General features: G+C 58.0%; 1 protein-coding gene across 1 annotated transcript; it reads right to left on the reverse strand.

The window, feature by feature from the left end:
- Window positions 1-4261: 4261 nt before the first annotated feature.
- Window positions 4262-16509, reverse strand: SIK1 (salt inducible kinase 1). Its single transcript, XM_044750904.2, has 14 exons — window positions 16373-16509; window positions 15150-15320; window positions 14548-14664; window positions 11782-11845; window positions 11443-11604; window positions 11180-11304; window positions 10952-11075; window positions 10072-10295; window positions 9639-9788; window positions 9075-9197; window positions 8732-8948; window positions 7889-8164; window positions 7214-7448; window positions 4262-6713 (listed from the first exon to the last, which is right to left on the reverse strand). The coding sequence occupies exons 2-14, from the start codon at window positions 15303-15305 to the stop codon at window positions 6347-6349; spliced, it is 2340 nt and encodes a 779-aa protein (XP_044606839.1). The 5' UTR covers window positions 15306-15320; window positions 16373-16509; the 3' UTR covers window positions 4262-6346.
- Between the last annotated feature and the right edge of the window lie 1799 nt (window positions 16510-18308).

Consider the following 18308-nt stretch of genomic DNA (forward strand, 5'->3'; position numbering starts at 1 on the left):
AATAAGTGTGACTTGAACACAAGACAGCCCATCTGATAACCAAGCCAGCTATTAAGTGACTAACGCATGGTAGCAGGCAGCGCAAACCCCGTGGACCTGCTGGACAAAGGGGTGATTCACGTCCCAGGCCAGACGGTGTGAGATTTTGTCACACTACTCAGAATGATGCACAATTTAAAACTTATGAATCGTTTATTTCTGGAAATTTCCGTTTAATATTTTTGGACCATGGTTGACCACAGGTAACTGAAACCACGGGGAGCAGAAGTGTGGATGAGGGGGACCACTGTCCCTTCCCTCTCAGACTTAAGAAAAATCCCCCAAACCTGCTGGGGAAGCTGGACCGGCCTGGAGGCTGCGTGCTTCCTTCCACCACGTGGCTTCTCAGAGGTGAAGGGAACGGAGCATTGCTGGTCACCCTGGCTTCCTGAGCAATGTTGAAATCCTTTCTATTTTCTACAGAGATCACATTCAAATAAGCGAAATGATGATAATTAAAGAAGAGTGAGTCAGACGGAGATCCCAGGAGTTTCCTGAGGAGAGGAACTGACTGTGTTCGCTTTCTCCCCCTCCTCCTTGCTCTGCCCTCCTGGCTACACAGTCATGAGCCCAGAGTCCAGGCTTCCGTTCTCTTCTCTCTGTGTGAACAGGAGCCCTCAGGGCCAGACCTGGGGAACTCGAGATGGACCCCACATCCCCTCTTCTGGACTCCCCGCCAAGACCAAAGGTCATTCCAGAGGAGGGCCGGGTGCATGCTGCCGCTAAACACTGTGCTCCTCTGAAACCCCCCAGTGTTATTCTGGAAGGAAAAATAATGGGCCGACACTTTCTCTTCCACCCCAAACAAGTCAGTTCCTCTCGGTCAGCTTTGGTTCCTGCCCCTGAGTGACACGAGCACTCACCTCCAGCCTGGGACTTCCCTCACCCTACCAATCCACGAGTCCCAGTGCCCGCTCGGGGCTGGGACACACCCCGCCCCACAGAGGCCGGTCCCATTCTGGAGCCACCATGTTTCCGGACGCCCAGAAGGACTTCCTCCTAAAAGCAGGACAGACACTTGTACGCGTTATCCCATGGCCCAGCAGCAAAAGTGCCACCAGTTTCGGATGACAGAAGCACACAGATGGCACCTAGGGCAGCTGGGGGTGATGGCCTCCTATTTTCTTCAGGAGGAGTCATGGTTTCAACAGCAGCACGAGACGGTGGCTGAGCCTCGAGCCACCTGGCCCACTGACACTTCTTCCCTCGGGGACATTCTGCCGTCTGGCGGCTGTGACGCTACAGGCACTGCTGTGTTCATGGAGTGCTCCCCGGGTGCCAGTGCTCCCCGGGTGCCAGTGCTGAGTGGTTTTTGTGGTGGTGAGTGCCCACAGTGTCCACCACCCTTCCAAGAGCCAGACTGCATTGTTACGTGCGCCATCTTGAAAACAAGAAAGTCAACACACAGTGGTCATTATCCACTGTCACAAGACCAGAGGGCTGCAGAGCGGGGATCAAACCCTGGCGTGTCTGACACCACAGGCCACCTTCTGAGGCCACTGTGCTCCTCTGCGTGTCGGGCCCGCTGGGCTCGGCTCCACCTGGCATGAGCAAGGACTCCAACAGCTGCTTGGTCTGCAGCCATCACCACTGCGGGCTGTACCTGGACCCCCGCCAGAGGGACGGGGGGCGGGGGGAGGGGGGAGAATCTCAGAGCCCAGAGCACCCATCACTCAAATGTGCAATCGTGTGCTAAGCGATGTGCCAAAGCACGCTCAGCCTCGCCACTCCCCAACAGGCACGGACACATCCACAACGTCAACACCTGGCAGAACTCCCGAGCAGGTGGGGTCATCCACGGTACAGAAGCGTTGGCAGAGCACGAGGCAGGTGCTGGGGCCAAGAGAGGCTCCCCAACACACCGCGCCCTCGCCGAGGCCTCGCTGGCCTCCTCATCTGAGGGGTGGGAAACGATTCGCAAGCACATCCATAAGCCCAGGACACAGTTCTAGAGTCCCACCAGGTCTCCGAGAGGCTCCCTGAGCAGGGCTCCAATTTCCAACCTGAGAATCCTAAGAAGTGCTATAATAATAATAATTAATAATAATAACAGTAGTGATCATGGCACACCACAAGTCCAGAAGGAGCATGCGAACATGGACTCGCTGAGCTAACAGCTGTCTGTTGAGGAGCCACATGTGCCCCACTGCCCTCGGGGCTGCCGGAGCAGAAGGAGGTACAGGGGTTCCCCCCAGGAGCTGACCACCAGCTGGGGAGCCAAGACGCACACACATCGAGTTATCAACACGACACAAACACGAAAGCCAAATACGTCATGAGGCTGCCACATATCTGCACTTGAGTTCTTCCTCGTTTACAAGACTCCACGCCCCAAATAGTAAACTGGAATTTCCCTCCCTCAACAGCAAACGCCACAGAGCCTGAATTCAGCGGCTGAGCTGGGCCCATTTCCCAGGCGGACATGACAAAGGTGTCAAGAGCGCAGAGCCAGCTTCCCCGGGCCACACCCGGGTGAGGCCGGCGCAGGGGCGTCCGAGTGGGGTGTTGCGCTGTCCTGGAAGTGGGCGGTGGGACCCGCCTTCGGTCAGAAGCCAGCCTGCAGCTCAGCCACTGCTTGAGATTTAAGATGTTAAAACTCTGTTCCTAAGTGAGCAGCGAAAACTGCCGGGACTCCTCGGAAAACAAGGAGACATTTGCTGGGGGCTTCCTTCCCACAACCGGGAGGTCCTCCCCGGGCTCTCAGACCCTGTCGGCTGTGAGAGAGGAGGCAGACAGGCTGGCTGACGGCAGAGGCTTCACAGGTTCCGGCGTTTAAGCAATACTTGATTCGCTGCCGTTCCCAAGGCTGTGGAAACGTATTCTGTCTTCACAGGATTCCCTGCAGGTCCCGCAGTCCTCTGTCCTCCCCCTCCCCCCTGGAGCCCGGCTGTCCACGAGGAAGCTACTGTCCATCTCTGGGCATCTCCTCCTGAAAAGAAATCTTTTTTCTTTTCATTGTGGTTCTATATACGTAACATAAAATCTACCCTCTTAACCATTGTTAAGTGCACAGTTCAGTGTCATTAGATACATTCACAGTGGTGTGCAGCCATCCCCACCATCCATCTCCGGAACTTTCCATCTTCCCCAAAGTGAAACTCAGTCCCTGTTAACCACCAACTCCCCCTCCCCTCCCGGAGGCCCCGGTTCGACAGTCTACTTCCTGTCTCTACAAATGTCACTCCTCCAGGGACCTCCTATAAGGGCACTCATACAGGGTCCGTCCTTTTGTGACGGGCTTATTTCACTCAGCGTAATGTCCTCAAGGTTCATCCATGTTGTAGCAGGGGTCAGAACTTCCTCCTTTTTCAAGGCTGAGTAATATTCCATTGTATGTACCGTATTTCCTTTATCCATTTATCCGTTGATGGACACTTGGGTTGCTTCCAGCCCTTGGCTGCTGTGAACAGCGCTGCCTTTGTACAAAGGTGTGCAGACATCTGATGGGGTCCCTGCTTTCACTTCTTTCAGGTAGACGCCCAGCAGTGGGCTGCCGGCTGATCAAGTGATTCTGCTTCACTCTTTAAGGAGCCGCCACAGTTTTGCACAGCACCTGCACACTGTGCTCCCCACAAGCCCTGCAAGAGGGTTCCGGCGTCTCCACGTCCTGGCCAACACTTACTGTACGTTTTTTTGTTGGTGACCATCCTAACGGGTGTGAAGAGGTTAAAGAACTTTTTCTAACCAAAAAATATTTGTCTGGTATCAAAATGAAGGAAATCCTCTGTTCTTTTAGCCGCCATATCTGCCCTGTTGCTGGAAGCTGGTCAGGCCAACGTGAAGAGACCAGGAAATAGCTTGGGTGTGAGATGCTCCCAAATCCTTGATTTGTAAGCAGACGCAGAGAACACTACGGGGGGAGGAGCCAAGAGTGGATGATGCCCTGGGAGGGGAGAACCATCTGAAAACAGACCTGAGCCTGCCGCCAGGGGAGGGCGTCTGAGGACCAGCAAGGCCCCAGGCACACACACTCGAACGTAAGCCTCAGGTTGCACCTCCCTGTGCCCTGACCACTGAGCCACTCATCACTACTGCTGGCCGAGTTCCGCGTAGTAACACTACGCTGGGGTGTGTGGCTAGGTGCCCGTCGGGCTGAATGCAGGAGGTGACGCCATGCCCTCCTCTTTAAGATCCGCAACTTGAATGAACCTGGAGGTCACAGCGTCTTAACCAAGTGGCTCGGAAGGAAGGAGTTCCCACAGAGACGAACCGAGGGAAGAAGTCAAGGGTTTTTCTCCCCAAATATTTTATTTAAATATTAAATTAAAAAACATACATCCACTAATCATTTGGCATACATTTCTCATGTGAACATAAGAAATAAAATAATTCAGTTACGGTAAAAAAACAAACTATATACACCTGAACCAGATCACGCGGAGCCTTTAAACAGGCGGCCGCACTCGGTGCGCGGCACGGCGCGGTCGGGGAACCGGCGGGACGCACGCCGCACACACCGGCAGACACGACACGGAAACACGACTCACAGCAACGAGAGGAAACTACCGAGAAAGTAAAGTGCTTGTCGCGGGTCGGAGGCCTTTGATCTCTGGCGTTAGGACAGAGAGTCGTTTTAAAAGGGGATGCAGTTTGGCGTTGGGAACAACTGTGCTGCCTCCGTGACTCTGAAGGCGAAGGCCGCGGCGGCCCAGGACGTCCGGAGTCCCCCTCCTGTCTGTCCGGAACCTTCTCTGCAAGTCAGAAGGAGGCTTTGGGGACTTCTTTGCAGCCAGGAGCGAGGACAGTCCCCGCCGGGTCAGGAACAGCAACGGGGGCGGCGGGCAGAGGGGAGCACCCGGCTCAGCAGCCGCTCGGACGCGGGCCGGCCCACCGCCCCGCCGCTGGGAATCAGCCGTCTGTGGCCTCTACAGGTGCCCTGGTTCCCACCCGCCGGCGCTGCCTCCTTAACACCGCAGGTTCTAAGAGCCGAAGTGAGCTGAAGGCACCTGGGTTGGCAAAGGGACGGGGACGACCAGGGCCGAGGGCGTGTGCGGTGTCCATTGGAGAGGCCTCTTGCTGACAGTGCCACCCCAGAGTTCACCCGCCAGGGAAGGACGCCCCTTGCCCCCCTCCACGCCCACCTGGTGCTACCAGAGAGGGAAATTTAAACCGGGAACACAAAAGTATAGTAAAAAATATAAAAAATAAGTAGTGTGTATTTGTCTCCTATTTATATACAGACACAGTATTCGCTTGAAAAAAGGAACAAAGCTGGAACAACACTGATCTAACCTCTCATCTCACGTTCCTTGAACGGAAGCCTAACACGCCGGGGCCTGGATGAGGTGGGGCTGGCCACCGAGCATGACCCGGCCGAGGGCAGTGGAGTCACGGTGTGACCCCTCTGCCGCCCGTGCCCGCGCTGCTCACAGCCTCGCCATATTGCACATTCCCCCAGTCAGTTGTTCTTTATGGACCCTGATAATGAAATGCATCAAAACTCAACTAGCAGCGGAAAAGAGATGCACAGCAGGAGGAACCTCTCTGGCTCCCTGGAAGGCGCCTAGGGCTCCACGCCAAGGGGCCCTGGACAGAGCCCCACCTCAGCCATCCCGCCCCCTCCAGCTTCTTCCTTGTGGCTCCTCCGGAGAATCCTGGAAAAGTGACCCTGGAGCAGTTTGTAAAACTTCTCATCTGGAGTAAGAAACAAGGATCCTCTGGGTTCTGATGTCGGGGGAAAGAATTCCGAGAAATTTGTAGATTATCTTCTCCTGGGATGGCTGTTAGAGCTTTTTAAAAACTAATACATAAAGTGGAAAGTTCACAGTTTTCATTTGAAGCATAAATGTTTCAGGAAGTTGGAGGATTGTTAACTAAAAAAAAAAAACGTTACTAGTCCACACGTGCACACCCGCACACACGCACGCAGAGGGAGACGCACCCACTCAGTTCCACGGCCGCGGCTCACACCACAGTTTCCTTGTCCGAGGCGTCCGTGGTTGAGGGAGGCTCCAGTCCCCTCCCATGGCCACCTGATCCGCAGTGGCGCTGGCCTGGCGAGCCCAGCCCAGTCGTCCCTTATCCCATTGCCCTCCTTCCCCCTTCCCGTCCACCCGCCCCAACAACACGCCCCTCGATTATTATTTTTCTCCAAAAAGTTTCCAGTCCCTGCTCATAGTTGCAGTTGCTCAGTGCAAGGAAAAAGTAAAACAAAAAGTAACTAAAAAGCCAAAACACCAAACGTATTGCTTGTTTCGCTTCTAGAAAGTTATTGGCTTTGAGTCCGGAAACGTCTTCACATACTCTGAAATTATTGCTTCGAAAAGTCGGTCGGCTGGTGCCACGGGGCGGGCAGCCGCCGTGTCCCTCACTGCACCAGGACAAACGTGCCCAGCTGGCCGGAGGTCAGGTCCTCCATCTCACAGTCCCCCTGAGGCAGCCCCGTGGGGTCAAACCTCGGGGGCAACATGGCGAAGGGCGGCTGTAGGGGAGTGGCGGCCGGGAGGGGGGCTGAGGTGGGGCTGATGTGCAGGTGGGCGTCCAGGAGCTGGGCTGCCGACGCCACAGGGGAGGCCCCAGCCTGCAGGAGGTGGGGTGGCAGCAGTGGGCCGGGCCCCAGCCCCAGCCCCTTCTGGAGTCCAGACACCAGGAGGGCGCCGTCACAGGGGGCGAGGACCAGCGGGGCCTGCTGGCAGGTGGGTGGGGCTGCCGGGTGATGCTGCAACTGGAGCAACCTGGGGGACACAGGGAACAGGTCACTGCCAGCTCTGCGGCCGTTCCTCCCACACCACCCACCCCTGGCCAGGTTCAGACACCCCGGGTTTCCCCGGCCCCCGCGGGAGGGCCCGCCCCACGGGGCTGCTGGCTGGAGCTGCTCAGAAGGCGCGATGCTGTGCGTGAGTAACCCCTGAGCAATTCCTGACATTTCCATTCTCCCTCCTGCTTTTGGAGCAGCTCAGAGCCGCCAACCAGACGTGACATTTTTATTCACTGCTCCCCAGCCCCCACTTGCGGGCTTCAAAGTGACAAAACCTGACTGCTCCCCACCTCCGCCACCATCCTCAGGGAGAGAGGCTGTCTGCCTCACAGATGTCCCCACGCTTGGGGGCAGGGAGGTGCGCTCATCTGATTATATGGAGCAGGGAGGGAGCTTAAGAGATAAGGTCACTCAAGAAAATCCCCGTGTCCATGAGTCCCCCCAAGGTCGCGGGTGACCGGCGCCAGGCGGGCGTACCTCTGCTGGTGCAGCACCTCCTCCAGCAGACTCCTGCCCTCCCGGCTGCTGGCCCCGCTGCCGTGCAGGCCTGGGCTCGGCGCGGGCAGCTGGAAGGCGTTCAGGCCACCTCTGGTGGCCCGGCTGGAGGAGGAGGGCTGGCACACCTGGCGAGCCAGCCCCTTGATCTTGTTCAGCCCCAGAAACCCTTTGGTCCGCGCGTTCTTCCTCAGCTGCTGCCGAAAGGCTTTCAGCCCTGGGGAAGGTAAAATCAAGATGGTCTGCAGACCGTACCCCAGCCTGGGACCCACGCCTCCCCGGCTCAGATCCTGCTTGGAAGGAGGCCATGAGCAGTGCTGTGGGACACAGGAAAGGACTGGGAGGGAGCCCAGGCACCAGGTGGGGGCTGCCTTTGTGGGGGGTGCCTCCCCGAACCAGCCCTCATCCAGGTCGGGAGCTGCTGCCCGGCATCCTAGTGTCTCTTGGGCTTTTAAGACCAGCCACCAGAAGCTGTGTGAGTTTGTCCCAGAAGACCAGGACATCCAGAACCCGGGCAGCATCTTCAGCCTGCTCCGCCTAGGCCCGGTGAGAGAACAAGGGAATGCCATCTGCCACCAAGGACAAGGTGACACCCTTCCAGGGCACACAGTCTGCTGGACTGGGGAAGGTGGAAATCAGCATGAAAGGGGAAGTCACCTTGAGTGAGTGAGGTGTCCGACGCCCTCCGGCCTTCCTGGAAGCTGACGGGGAGCGGGGCGGCTCCCCCCAGGGCCCCCTGCGCCTGGAGCACTGGTGTGGCCGACTGGGCCCCCAGGAGTGGTGAGGCCAGTCGGAGTGGGGAGCAGGTGCCCAGCAGACCCTGAGTGGCCAGGCGTCCGCTGAGCCCCACCAGGCCATCACCTGCTGAGGTCAGACAGCTGTCGGAGCTGGTGCCTTCAGAAGGACTCGCCACAGAGGAGGAGATGACTATACCTGCAGAAGGGACACGGCGCTTGAGGGGGCCCTCACGCTCCCCGAAGCCCACCGCGACCCGCTGGCACCCGGCAGCTTTCCTGGCGAGTCAGAGGTGCCGACGGCCCCAGGAGAGGAATAGGCTCTGACGCCCTCTCTGTGCCCCTGCGGTGTCACCCAGGCCCTGGGGCAGCCCGCGGCCCACTGACCGGGCACAGCTGTCCAGGCCTCTCACCTCTACCCTCAACCCTGTAGGGACGGAGGTGGTGACGTCAGAGGCCACCAGAGTCCAGGAAGCCTCAACAACCAGCCGCCACGGGGGAGCTTGGACCCGTGAGGTGGAGGGGCCTAGGCCAGGGACCTGGCTTCCCGGCACCTGGGGGCGGCTAAATGGCACACCACCCCTGCCACCAACAACCACCCGAAGTGTCTAACCTGTGTGGCCTCTGGAGCTAAACAAATGACAAGTCCTGAGAACTGTCACCAGAAGAGGCTGCCCAGCAAAAAGGTGCATTCTGTCAGAGCTGCGCCCACAAACCCACGCAGCGGACCGTGATCTGGGCCAGTGGGGCCCAGGGGAACACTTACAGGGAGGGGCGCCCGGGGAGAAGCAGGTGGAGACCTCGGCCAGCGTGTGCCTCCGGCCTGAGCTGCTGGGCAGGGGCATCTGTGCCTCCTGCTCCTCCTCGAGGCCCTGGCCCTGCCTGACCTCCTCGCTGATGGTCGTGTCCAGCAGGCTGGTGGGGGAGATGGAGCGATGCCGGAACACTCCGTTGCAGTTGGTGTCCACAGGGAAGAATAGGGGCTGCAAGGGATGGACACGAACGTGTGAGCCCTGGAGCTGTGGGAGACCGGGCGCAGGGGCCATCACCGCCACCTGGAAGGAGACGAGCCCACACCCCACATGCGCCCGGGGCAGGTGCTCACACACCTGGAGCGAGCTGTGGAGGTCACAGTCCATTTCAGCCTGCAGGACGGACTGCCCCAGGCTCTGGGGCTGCGGGCACAGCAGGGCGGACCGGAAAGCATCGCCGGGGAGCCCTTCCTGAGGCACCTGGGGGTCGGTAGAGGAGGACAGACGCTGTCAGGGAGGCAGCTCTGGGGACAATCGCGAGGAGTGTCACAAGAAAGACCACGCTAGCTTTGTTCTGGCGCTGACAGGTGTCAGCCGCTAGCTGGCCGGGCTCAGGACATGCCAGCCCTCCTCTTCAAGGCCACGCTGTGTGGGGTGACCAGGAGGAGGTGCCAAGAGGTGGGCACCAGGGACGGATAAGGAACAAAGGGCCACCGGGCAAGGCCTGACCCCTCTCCTCCATGCACTGTGGTCCACAGGGGAACCCCCAGTGCCTGATGGGCAGGAGGATGTGACCCAGGGGCGAGTGGGCTCAGCCTGCGTCTGGCTCCCAGGCATGTCCAAACAGGGATCCACAACTTGGGGGACACGATTCAAGACAGGGAGACGGGGCGGGGCTTTAGAAGGAGGCCCTCCCCTCACCTCAAAGCCGCTGAGGTCCGAGCTTCTGGGCCTCGGCTGCCTGGCTGGGCCGGGGCGGACCGACGGCTGGGCGTTCCGATACTCCTTCAGGCGCTCGAGGAGGAGGTAATAAATGGCAGCAAAATGGTTATAGCTGCTGTTCTGCAGCGACTGGGGGAGGCAGAGGGGGGTGGGGTCAGAGCGAGGCCGGCAGGGCGGAGGAGAGCTCACATGGGGGGTGAGGGCGCCCCGGGACTGTCTTACTGAGGCTCCCTGACGAGACCGTTCTGCTGTTATTCTTGGGTGGCCAAGAATGTCCCTTAGAGGAGCTGACAATCTGGCCCTTAAATTAGCCCACGTTCCCACTTTAACTCGACTGGCCACTGTCTCAGAAAGAGAGCCTGTCCCATCCACAGTCAGAGCCACTGCAGGCCAGGGCCGGGTGGGCGCTCACCTCCACCGTCCTCTGCCGGTCAACCCCGAGGGTCTGCATGATGCCCAGCACCTGCTCGTCGTAATCGCCCAGGTTGGAGTTGTAGCTGAGCGCAGAGAAGGCGGGGCAGGCCTGCCGAAGCAGGGAGGGGTCGGCCTGCATCCACCTGTGCTGCCGGATCTGGGCCACGGTGATGCGCTTGGCGGGGTCCACCACCAGCATGCGGCGGATCAGCGTCTCACAGTCTGGGGGGCACGGGGGGTACACTGAGCCCTGTGTGGCAGCCCGCGTGCCCACCACCCATCCGCTTCCCACAGTAGCCCTGCAGGGACGAGGCTCCCTCTGCACAGGCAAATGAACAAGTGACCAGCCTAAGAGCACCGGGGCCAGGAGCAGTGGCCTATGCCGTTGGCTCAGACCTGCCGCCAAGGAAGGCCACCAACTGAGGGATCGGGCCCCTGGGGGCGTGGGGGCACAGTCCCTCTATGTCCCCCAGATAGAGAACCACTTAGACTCCCCATTCTGCTATGACCACACACAATAGTAGGCAGCGGGCGGAATATCTTTACTGTATGGAAAAGAAAAGCACGTGTGTGGAGTGGGTAACACTTGGGGGACAGGGCCAGCGCCCCTAGTTCTGGTGCTGGCGGGGACTCCAGAGACCAGGCCTGCCTGACAAAGCCACCTGCCCATCCTGTAAGTAGGGCACTGAAAGCCTCGGGGTGGGTTGGGTTACCCTGGCAGGCGTCTAGCGCACACTCCCCAGAACAGGGGCTGATTCACGGGCCCCACGGCAGACTCAGAAGACGGCAAGCCGGCATTTCAGGAAATAACTCCTCCTCGAAAACCTGCAGCCCGGTTACCCAACCCTTCCCGCGGAGGCGCCGACCGGCTCACCTACCCTGGGACATGAAGAAGGGGATGCGGAAGCGGCCCTCCAGCACGCGCTGCCGCAGAGCCGGAAGGTTGGGCCCATCGAAGGGGAGAGACCCGCAGACGAGGACGTACAGCACGACGCCAAGGCTCTGCGGAGGACAGACAGCGCGGTCAGCCCCGGCACACCCTGCCCTGGTTACCGCTGGGGACCAGCCACCGGCAGGTGACACATGCCGTGCATGGGGGCTCCTACCCAGACGTCCAGCTGCGGGCCTTCATATTCCTTCCCCTCGAAGACTTCCGGGGCTGCGTACGGGGGGCTCCCACACCACGTGGACAGAGGCTCTCCTGACTTGTAGAAATTCCCAAATCCGAAATCTGAGACAAAGAACCAGACGATGAGGTTACCAGGGAAATGACAGGGGCTGCGGTGCAGAGGGATGTGCCCCCCACACACGCCCCCTCCTGCAGGACGGCACTTCTGAGCGCGGGGACCCTCCCAGGCGGGCCCCTTGCCTGCCAGCTTGATGTCCATGTTGCCATCCAGCAGTAGGTTCTCGGTCTTGAGGTCCCGGTGAACAATGTGGTGGCTGTGGCAGTACTCCACGGCCGACAGAATCTGCCAGAACTTCTTCCGGGCTTCATTCTCGCTTAGGTGCCCGTTGGAAGTCAAATAATCTGAAAAGCGACAAAACAGGGCTATAGCCCCCAAATCCGGAAGTCTGGCCGCCGTCCGGGGCACAATGGAAGAACGCGGTAGAATTTTAAGAGCGGTAGAACCAAATATTGGAGGAGCAATTCCTGACAAGTTAGCGCCATTTGTTTTCAACAGATACTTGAAAAAGCGTGGCTTACCAAACATCTCTCCGTTTTTTGCAAATTCAGTGACGATATAAAGCATATCCTTTGTTTCCATAACCTAAAAAATAGAGACCTAAGGTTTAACCACACCAAAAGGGAACATACCAACGGCATAAATGATCCACTTGAACCCCAGTAAATTTTTAACTTCTCCAGGAGGAATGCATTCACGATTTTAAAAAAGGAAACGAAAGAAAAAGTTCCGCAATAAAGAAACCAATGAGGGGATTCCTACTCAGAAAAGGAATTTTAAAAAAATCAGAGATGAATTCCGCAGCAACCTGCCTATCCTGACAGATCTTTGCTTTCAAAAAAGGTCTACGTGCCCTCGCATTTTTGTATCACCTGGCCTCACCCCCTTCGAGGATTCTGGAGGCTACAGAAGTAAAAGAAGCTTCCGGAGTTCTGCTAGGGCTTTCTTCTAGGAGCCTAGCAGGCAAGAGATTATTCGAGACGCCTGCCAGCGCAAGCTGAATAAGAGATAACGAGCGCCCGCTTCCACTTGCCTTGCCGACATGCTGGATCAGGCCATGAGAAGCCGCTTGCCGGGGAAGCCACGAGAGACTGCTCTGTGTGCAGCACACTACTCGGCGTGTGTCAATAGCAACAGCCAATGTCAAATACACTGTCAAGGTTCTCTTATTGATCGAGAATTTTATTTCACTTCGAAAAAATGTTTTAAAAGAGTTGAAAACATAACTAAGAAACTAAGTAAAATTCAGATCTTTGGTACTAAAAGAAGGAAAACAAACTCACGTCTGTGGTATTTTAAAATATTTCAGAGGGAGACAGAGAGAGAATACATTCTTTACAGAAAAAGACATCTCCGGGGTTCAAAATATAGTTATTCCTCAAAAAAGATACTCTAAAGACAACTGCTTTGACCCAGGAATCTAACGAGAAAACTAAACACAATGCAGTTTAGCTGGCATTTTAACTGCCCTTGCCCTCGACGTGTGTGGTAGAGAGACGAGTAAGAAGACCACTGTTTATCCCTTTCCACAATTAAAATTAAGGGATGGAGAAAGAATTAAGAGTAAATATGTTTTGGGGGCCGGCCCAGTGGTACAGCAGTTAAGTGCGCACATTCTGCTTCGGCGGCCTGGGGTTCGCCGGTTCGGATCCCGGGTGCGGACGTGGCACCGCTTGGCAAGCCATGCTGTGGTAGGCGTCCCACATACAAAGTAGAGGAAGATGGGCACAGATGTTAACTCAGGGCCAGTCTTCCTCAGCAAAAAGAGGAGGATGGGCAGCAGATACTAGCTCAGGGCTAATCTTCCTCAAAAAAAAAAAAGAGTAAATGTGTTTCAAGTTTTAAAAAACCTCGAGCAAAGAGGGAAGTTTCACCAAGGTTCTGGAGCCTGGGCCGGCTGGATGAAAAGTGGACACTAGTGTCAAAACCAGAGTTCTAACAATCTCACTAAAACCTACCGTCTCCAAACAGTTAAAGAAGCACACAGAACAGGGAAAAAACTCCCCCAGAGAAGACCCCTAACTAGGACCACATGGCAGGGCGCCTCAACAACCTGGTGACTCCATCCAGGGGGCGGCCGGGGACCTGGGCAACAAGGAGGGAGCTCTGGCTCCTCCTTCCAGCCAAGGCAAAAGCACACGCCGCTCGGCCCGTCCTGTGGAAGCAGGCCAGGCAGTGACATCAGTGACCGTGGAGGAACTTCTTATCAGGGCGGCACCACTCAAAAATGACAACAGAAACAAAACACCAGCCGGGCGCGCCTGCCATGAGCTCTGACTTGACGCTGAGTAACCCAGCATCGGGGAAACACGAACCCACGACTCCACCGCTACCTGCACCTGAACCGAGTCCAACGAGGAGCCTTCAGGGGGAGTTTTCAATTACTATCCGTCCTCCCCACACACTGTACACCCAGCCTTGGCAGCTGCACACACACACACACAGGTCCCCTGAAATTTGTCTCAGATTCACGGGGTTTCATGAGAATCACTCAGAGGAACTTATATCCAACACAATTAGATGAAATATCGAGCATTTGCAAACAACTCATATTTCGGCAATAGATTCGACTTCATCTCTGCAGAGTGGTCGGCTCCGTAAGAGATTCCTTCGCTATCCTAATTAAAACAGCACTTATTTTCCGAAGATACACTTTATTAGTTTCAACAGGAGAACAAAAATAAGTCACATAACAAACCAACAGACGGCCAGGGTGAGGCCTGTCCTTCACGTGGATTAAATGACAAGGTCCTTGCTCTCACCACGGCAAAAGTATTTTCATCTCTCCATTTCTGACGGAAGAGTTGAAACGGGGAAGACAAACAAACGCTCCCTCTTGCCTTTGCAAAGATAAGTTCACGAAGACCGGTAACGGCAGCTGGTTTTAAAGTTTAATAATTATCTGCAAAGGCGGAAGTGTCTTGTTTCACTCAAATTCGTCCTTCTAAACTAATGATTGCAGTGGCAATACACAGATCTGGTCGTTTGTTTTCAGAGTAAAATAAATGTAACAAACGACCTCTATGCATTTGAAACTGGAACGAATTACGACACTAAATAAAATTTTAATGAGGCAAATCTCAATTTGATCCAAAAGCAAGAAAATAATTGTAAATACATCTGCAGAGCTTACAAATACCAATCTATCCAGCCTATACAACCAAATTCCTGACTCCACATACACCCAGAGAGGGGGTGCCCTTCAGAATCTGCAAACTTACCTTGTGGAAAATAAAAAGCAACACACTTGCCAGAAGCAACAGTGAGAAGCAAACCTGAGTCCTTACCTGATAAAGCTTTATGATATGAGGGTGATTCAGCAGCTTCATGATCTGGACCTCACGATATATTTTCTCCAAGTTGCTTGAATCTAATCGTGTTTTATCGATTATTTTTATCGCAACCTACAGGTTTTTAAAAGAAAAACGACGCTTCATTTTAAAAAGCCCCTCACTTAACCCAACTTACACACTTCATTTTTTTGCAGGCTAATTTCTAAAACATTTTATGTCCCCAAAAGGTCACAAAAAGTTGCAGGAAAAGAATAACCAAAGGAACCAATAATATTACTCCCAACAGTCAGTTAAGTCCACGTCTTCAGTCTTCCCAGGCCCACTTTACAGGGCTTGAGCTCCCCACGCCAGGGCTCTGCGCCCCCAGATTATCTGGTCATTATCCTCTTTGCTGTCCCCTGATATTTGTACAAATTATGCAGGATCATAATACTGTATAAGGCAGTTTTTTCTTTACCCAACTAAAAACTGTCAGCGTTTAGACAGTGCAGGCAGGGAATCAATCGGCTGCCCCCAGGGGGCTACCCCCAGGACGAATCAGGTCCCGCCCCCACCCCCGCCCTCGCGCTCCGGTCCGGTCCCGTCGCCCCACGCACCTGGGTTTTGGTGACTCGATGCCGGGCCAGCTTCACCACCGCGAAATTGCCCTTGCCCAGGGTCCGCTCGATGTCGTAGAAGCCCACGCGGAGGGGCTTCTGCTGGCCCTGGCCTGAGCCCGCGGGGGCCGCGCTGAACTCGGACATGATCACCATGGCTCCGGGCCGCACCTGCCGGCCAAGCGAAGCGCTCAGCGCCGGACCCCGACCTGCGCCCCCAACCCGACCCCTCACCCCGCGGGGCGTGAACTCGCCTCCCACCCGCCACCCGACCTCGCCGCCGGCGGTCGGCTCCATCCCGATCCCCGATCCCCTTAGCCCCGCGGGGCGCGTGGACCGGATCCTACACCCACTCCCACTCTCCGCCCGCGGTCGGTTCCAGTCCGGTCCCCAGTCCCAAACCGCAGGGGGCGTGTACTCCTCTCCCACCCGTCCCCCGCCGCCCGCGGTCGGTTCCACTCCGGCCCACAGTCCCAAACCGCAGGGGGCGTGTACCCCGCTCCCACCCGTCCCCCGCCGCCCGCGGTCGCTTCCACTCCGGCCCCCAGTCCCAAACCGCGGGGGGCGTGTACCCCTCTCCCAGCCGTTCCCTGCCGCCCGCGGTCGGCTCCGACCCGACCCCCGGACCCCTGAGGCCGCGGGCGCGTGGACCCGCTCCCACGCCCAGCGACAAAGGGGAGCCCGGCGACGGGAGCAAGCGGAGTCCCAGCCCGCGACCCCCGTACGCGCCCTGTGGGGCCGCCGGAGCCCGGAGCGCAGAGACCCGAGACCGGAGCCCGGAGACTGGAGCTCGGAGACCGGAGCCTCGAGACTGGTGCCTGGAGCGCGGAGAGCGGAGCCCGGAGACCCCAGACCGGAGCCCGGAGACCCCAGACCGGAGCCCAGAGACCCGAGAGCGGAGAGCGGAGCCCGGAGCCCGGAGCCCCGAGACCGGAGAGCGCAGCCCGGAGCCAGGAGATCCGAGACCAGAGATCGGAGCCCGGAGACCCAAGACCAGAGATCGGAGCCCCGAGCACCGAGACCGGAGATCGGAGCCCGGAGCCCAGGGCCCGGAGCTCGGAGACCCGAGACTGGAGAGCGGAGCCCGGAGATCCAAGACCAGAGATCGGAGCCCGGAGACCCAAGACCGGAGATGGGAGCCCGGAGCCCCGAGACCGGAGATCGGAGCGCGGAGCCCGGAGCCCGAGCCCAGCGGCGGCCACCCTGCCGCGCCGCCGTCTCACCTCCTTCGCCCTCGGAGCGCGGAGGCTGGGACGCCGCTCGCCCCGCAGCCCCCGCCTCCCGCTCGGCCGCTCGCGCTGCTCCGGCGCCTGCTGCTCGGGCCGCCACCGCTCCCGCCGCTCGGGCCGCGCCGCATGTCCGCTGTGAGCCCCGCGCGGCGCCCTCGGCCGCACGCGCCGCCGCCCCGCCCCGGCCCGCCCCCGGCCCGCCCCCGGCCCGCCCCGGCCGGCCCCGCCCCCGCCGCCGCCGCCGGACTGATCCAGCCCCATTGACGTCGCTTTGACGCCAGAGCGACGCGCGGCCGAGCGCCAGGCGGAGGGAGAGCGGGAGATCGGGCCGTTGCCAAGAGACGGGCGGCTCTGACGCGCGCGCCGATGAGGCCGTCGCCCGGGCGACCGCGGGGCGGTGACGTCAGGGGCGCCGGCCGCCCGAGGCCCGCCCGCCCGCGCGCGTTCCCGCCGGCGCGCGCCCCCTACCGGCCGCCGTGGGCGCTGCAGGCGGCGTAGCCCTTGCGTCCCCGGGGCGCCGCCTCCCGTGTGTGCCCCTAGTGCTGCGCCCTCCCGAAAGGCCTGCTTCTGGGGCCGTCCCCGAACCCCCGCGGAGTGCTGCTCCGCTGCGGCTGCGTCCTCTTTGGACCCCTACTCCGTGGTCCCCATTATCGGACTATGGGTGCCATGTGTCCCTCAGTTTCCTTCGGAAGTGCTCGACCTTGGAACCTCTATTAGGGGACGTACCAGGTGAGGTCCGGGAGACCTCACAGACTGGGGCCTTAAGGGGGTACCAGGTGACAGCACGCCAGCTCCCACACCCGAGATTGGCCCGCTCCATCCCAGAGAGGACCGGGGACCCGCTGGAGCATGGCAGTTGCATCCATCCGGGACCTTGGGGCAGCCCAACTTCGATGACACCTGCGCTGTGCAAATCTCAGTTGTTTAGCAACTTAGAAGCCTAAACACAGGAACTTGGTCAGCATCCTCTGACAACTTACCCCCAGCGAGTGCATCAGGGCGGCGCCGGTGCTGTGAGCCCCTGGGACGCGCCAGGGAGTCCTTTCTCCTCCCGTCTTGTCCCACCCATGGCGGGCCGGGAGAAATGGTTCAGCCGCTCTGCCCATTTTCCATCAGCTGATCCCGGGAGGAAGTTTAGGTCCTTTTTAAGGGAATCTGCTTTGATGAGGGAACACGGCAAGAAGGAGAGAGGAGGAAAGGTGTTGTAGGAAAGGCCCAAGGGCTGATTTCTGGGAGGACCGGGGGTCTAGGTGGAAATGGACCTCACTGAGGTCCTCGGGTCCTTGGGACCAGAGTATTGGGAAACCCAGTTTACAACACCCTCAGTAAAGCGCATGACCGTTGTTTGTTTGTGTGTTCATTCGACTTGTGCCCACTGAACAGGGGCCAGATGCTCTGTATGCAGACAACAGAAGGACCCTGCCCCTTGGGATATCAGCCCCTCCCCAGAGGACCAATAGGTGGGGTCAACCACAGGCCAGGACTTTACCCCTTGGCAAGAGTGGACACTTGGCAGATCCCGAGGGGTTGGTTACTTTTGTCTGATACCTGGCTCACCTCGCTGTTTCCCCAGCATTGCAGGGGAGAGGTGGGGTGGGGACCTGTGCTCCAGGACTGAGGTGCCGGTGGCCTCGTCCCCACTAAAGGGGAGAGGGGGAGAGGATGAAAGTGGCAGAGGGTGGTGATTTCCCTTGGTATCACTGCTTCCTGTGTTCCTTCATGCCTTAGAAAAATGAAGCTTTTTGGAGAGAAGACAGAGGGTATGGACCAATGGTATTATTTAAACATTAGGAAGGCAGCGGTTTGGGATTTAAATTCTGCGTCTAGCCTAGAATCATTTTTCCTTGTGTTAAATAAAATACCACTTCATAGAAGGGTGTGGGGAGCAAGGATTAAGGGAGATGGAGACAGAACTCAGGAACCTTCTTGT

The sequence above is a fragment of the Equus asinus genome, chromosome 18 (assembly GCF_041296235.1).
Source record: "Equus asinus isolate D_3611 breed Donkey chromosome 18, EquAss-T2T_v2, whole genome shotgun sequence".
NCBI classification, from domain to species: Eukaryota; Metazoa; Chordata; class Mammalia; order Perissodactyla; family Equidae; genus Equus; species Equus asinus.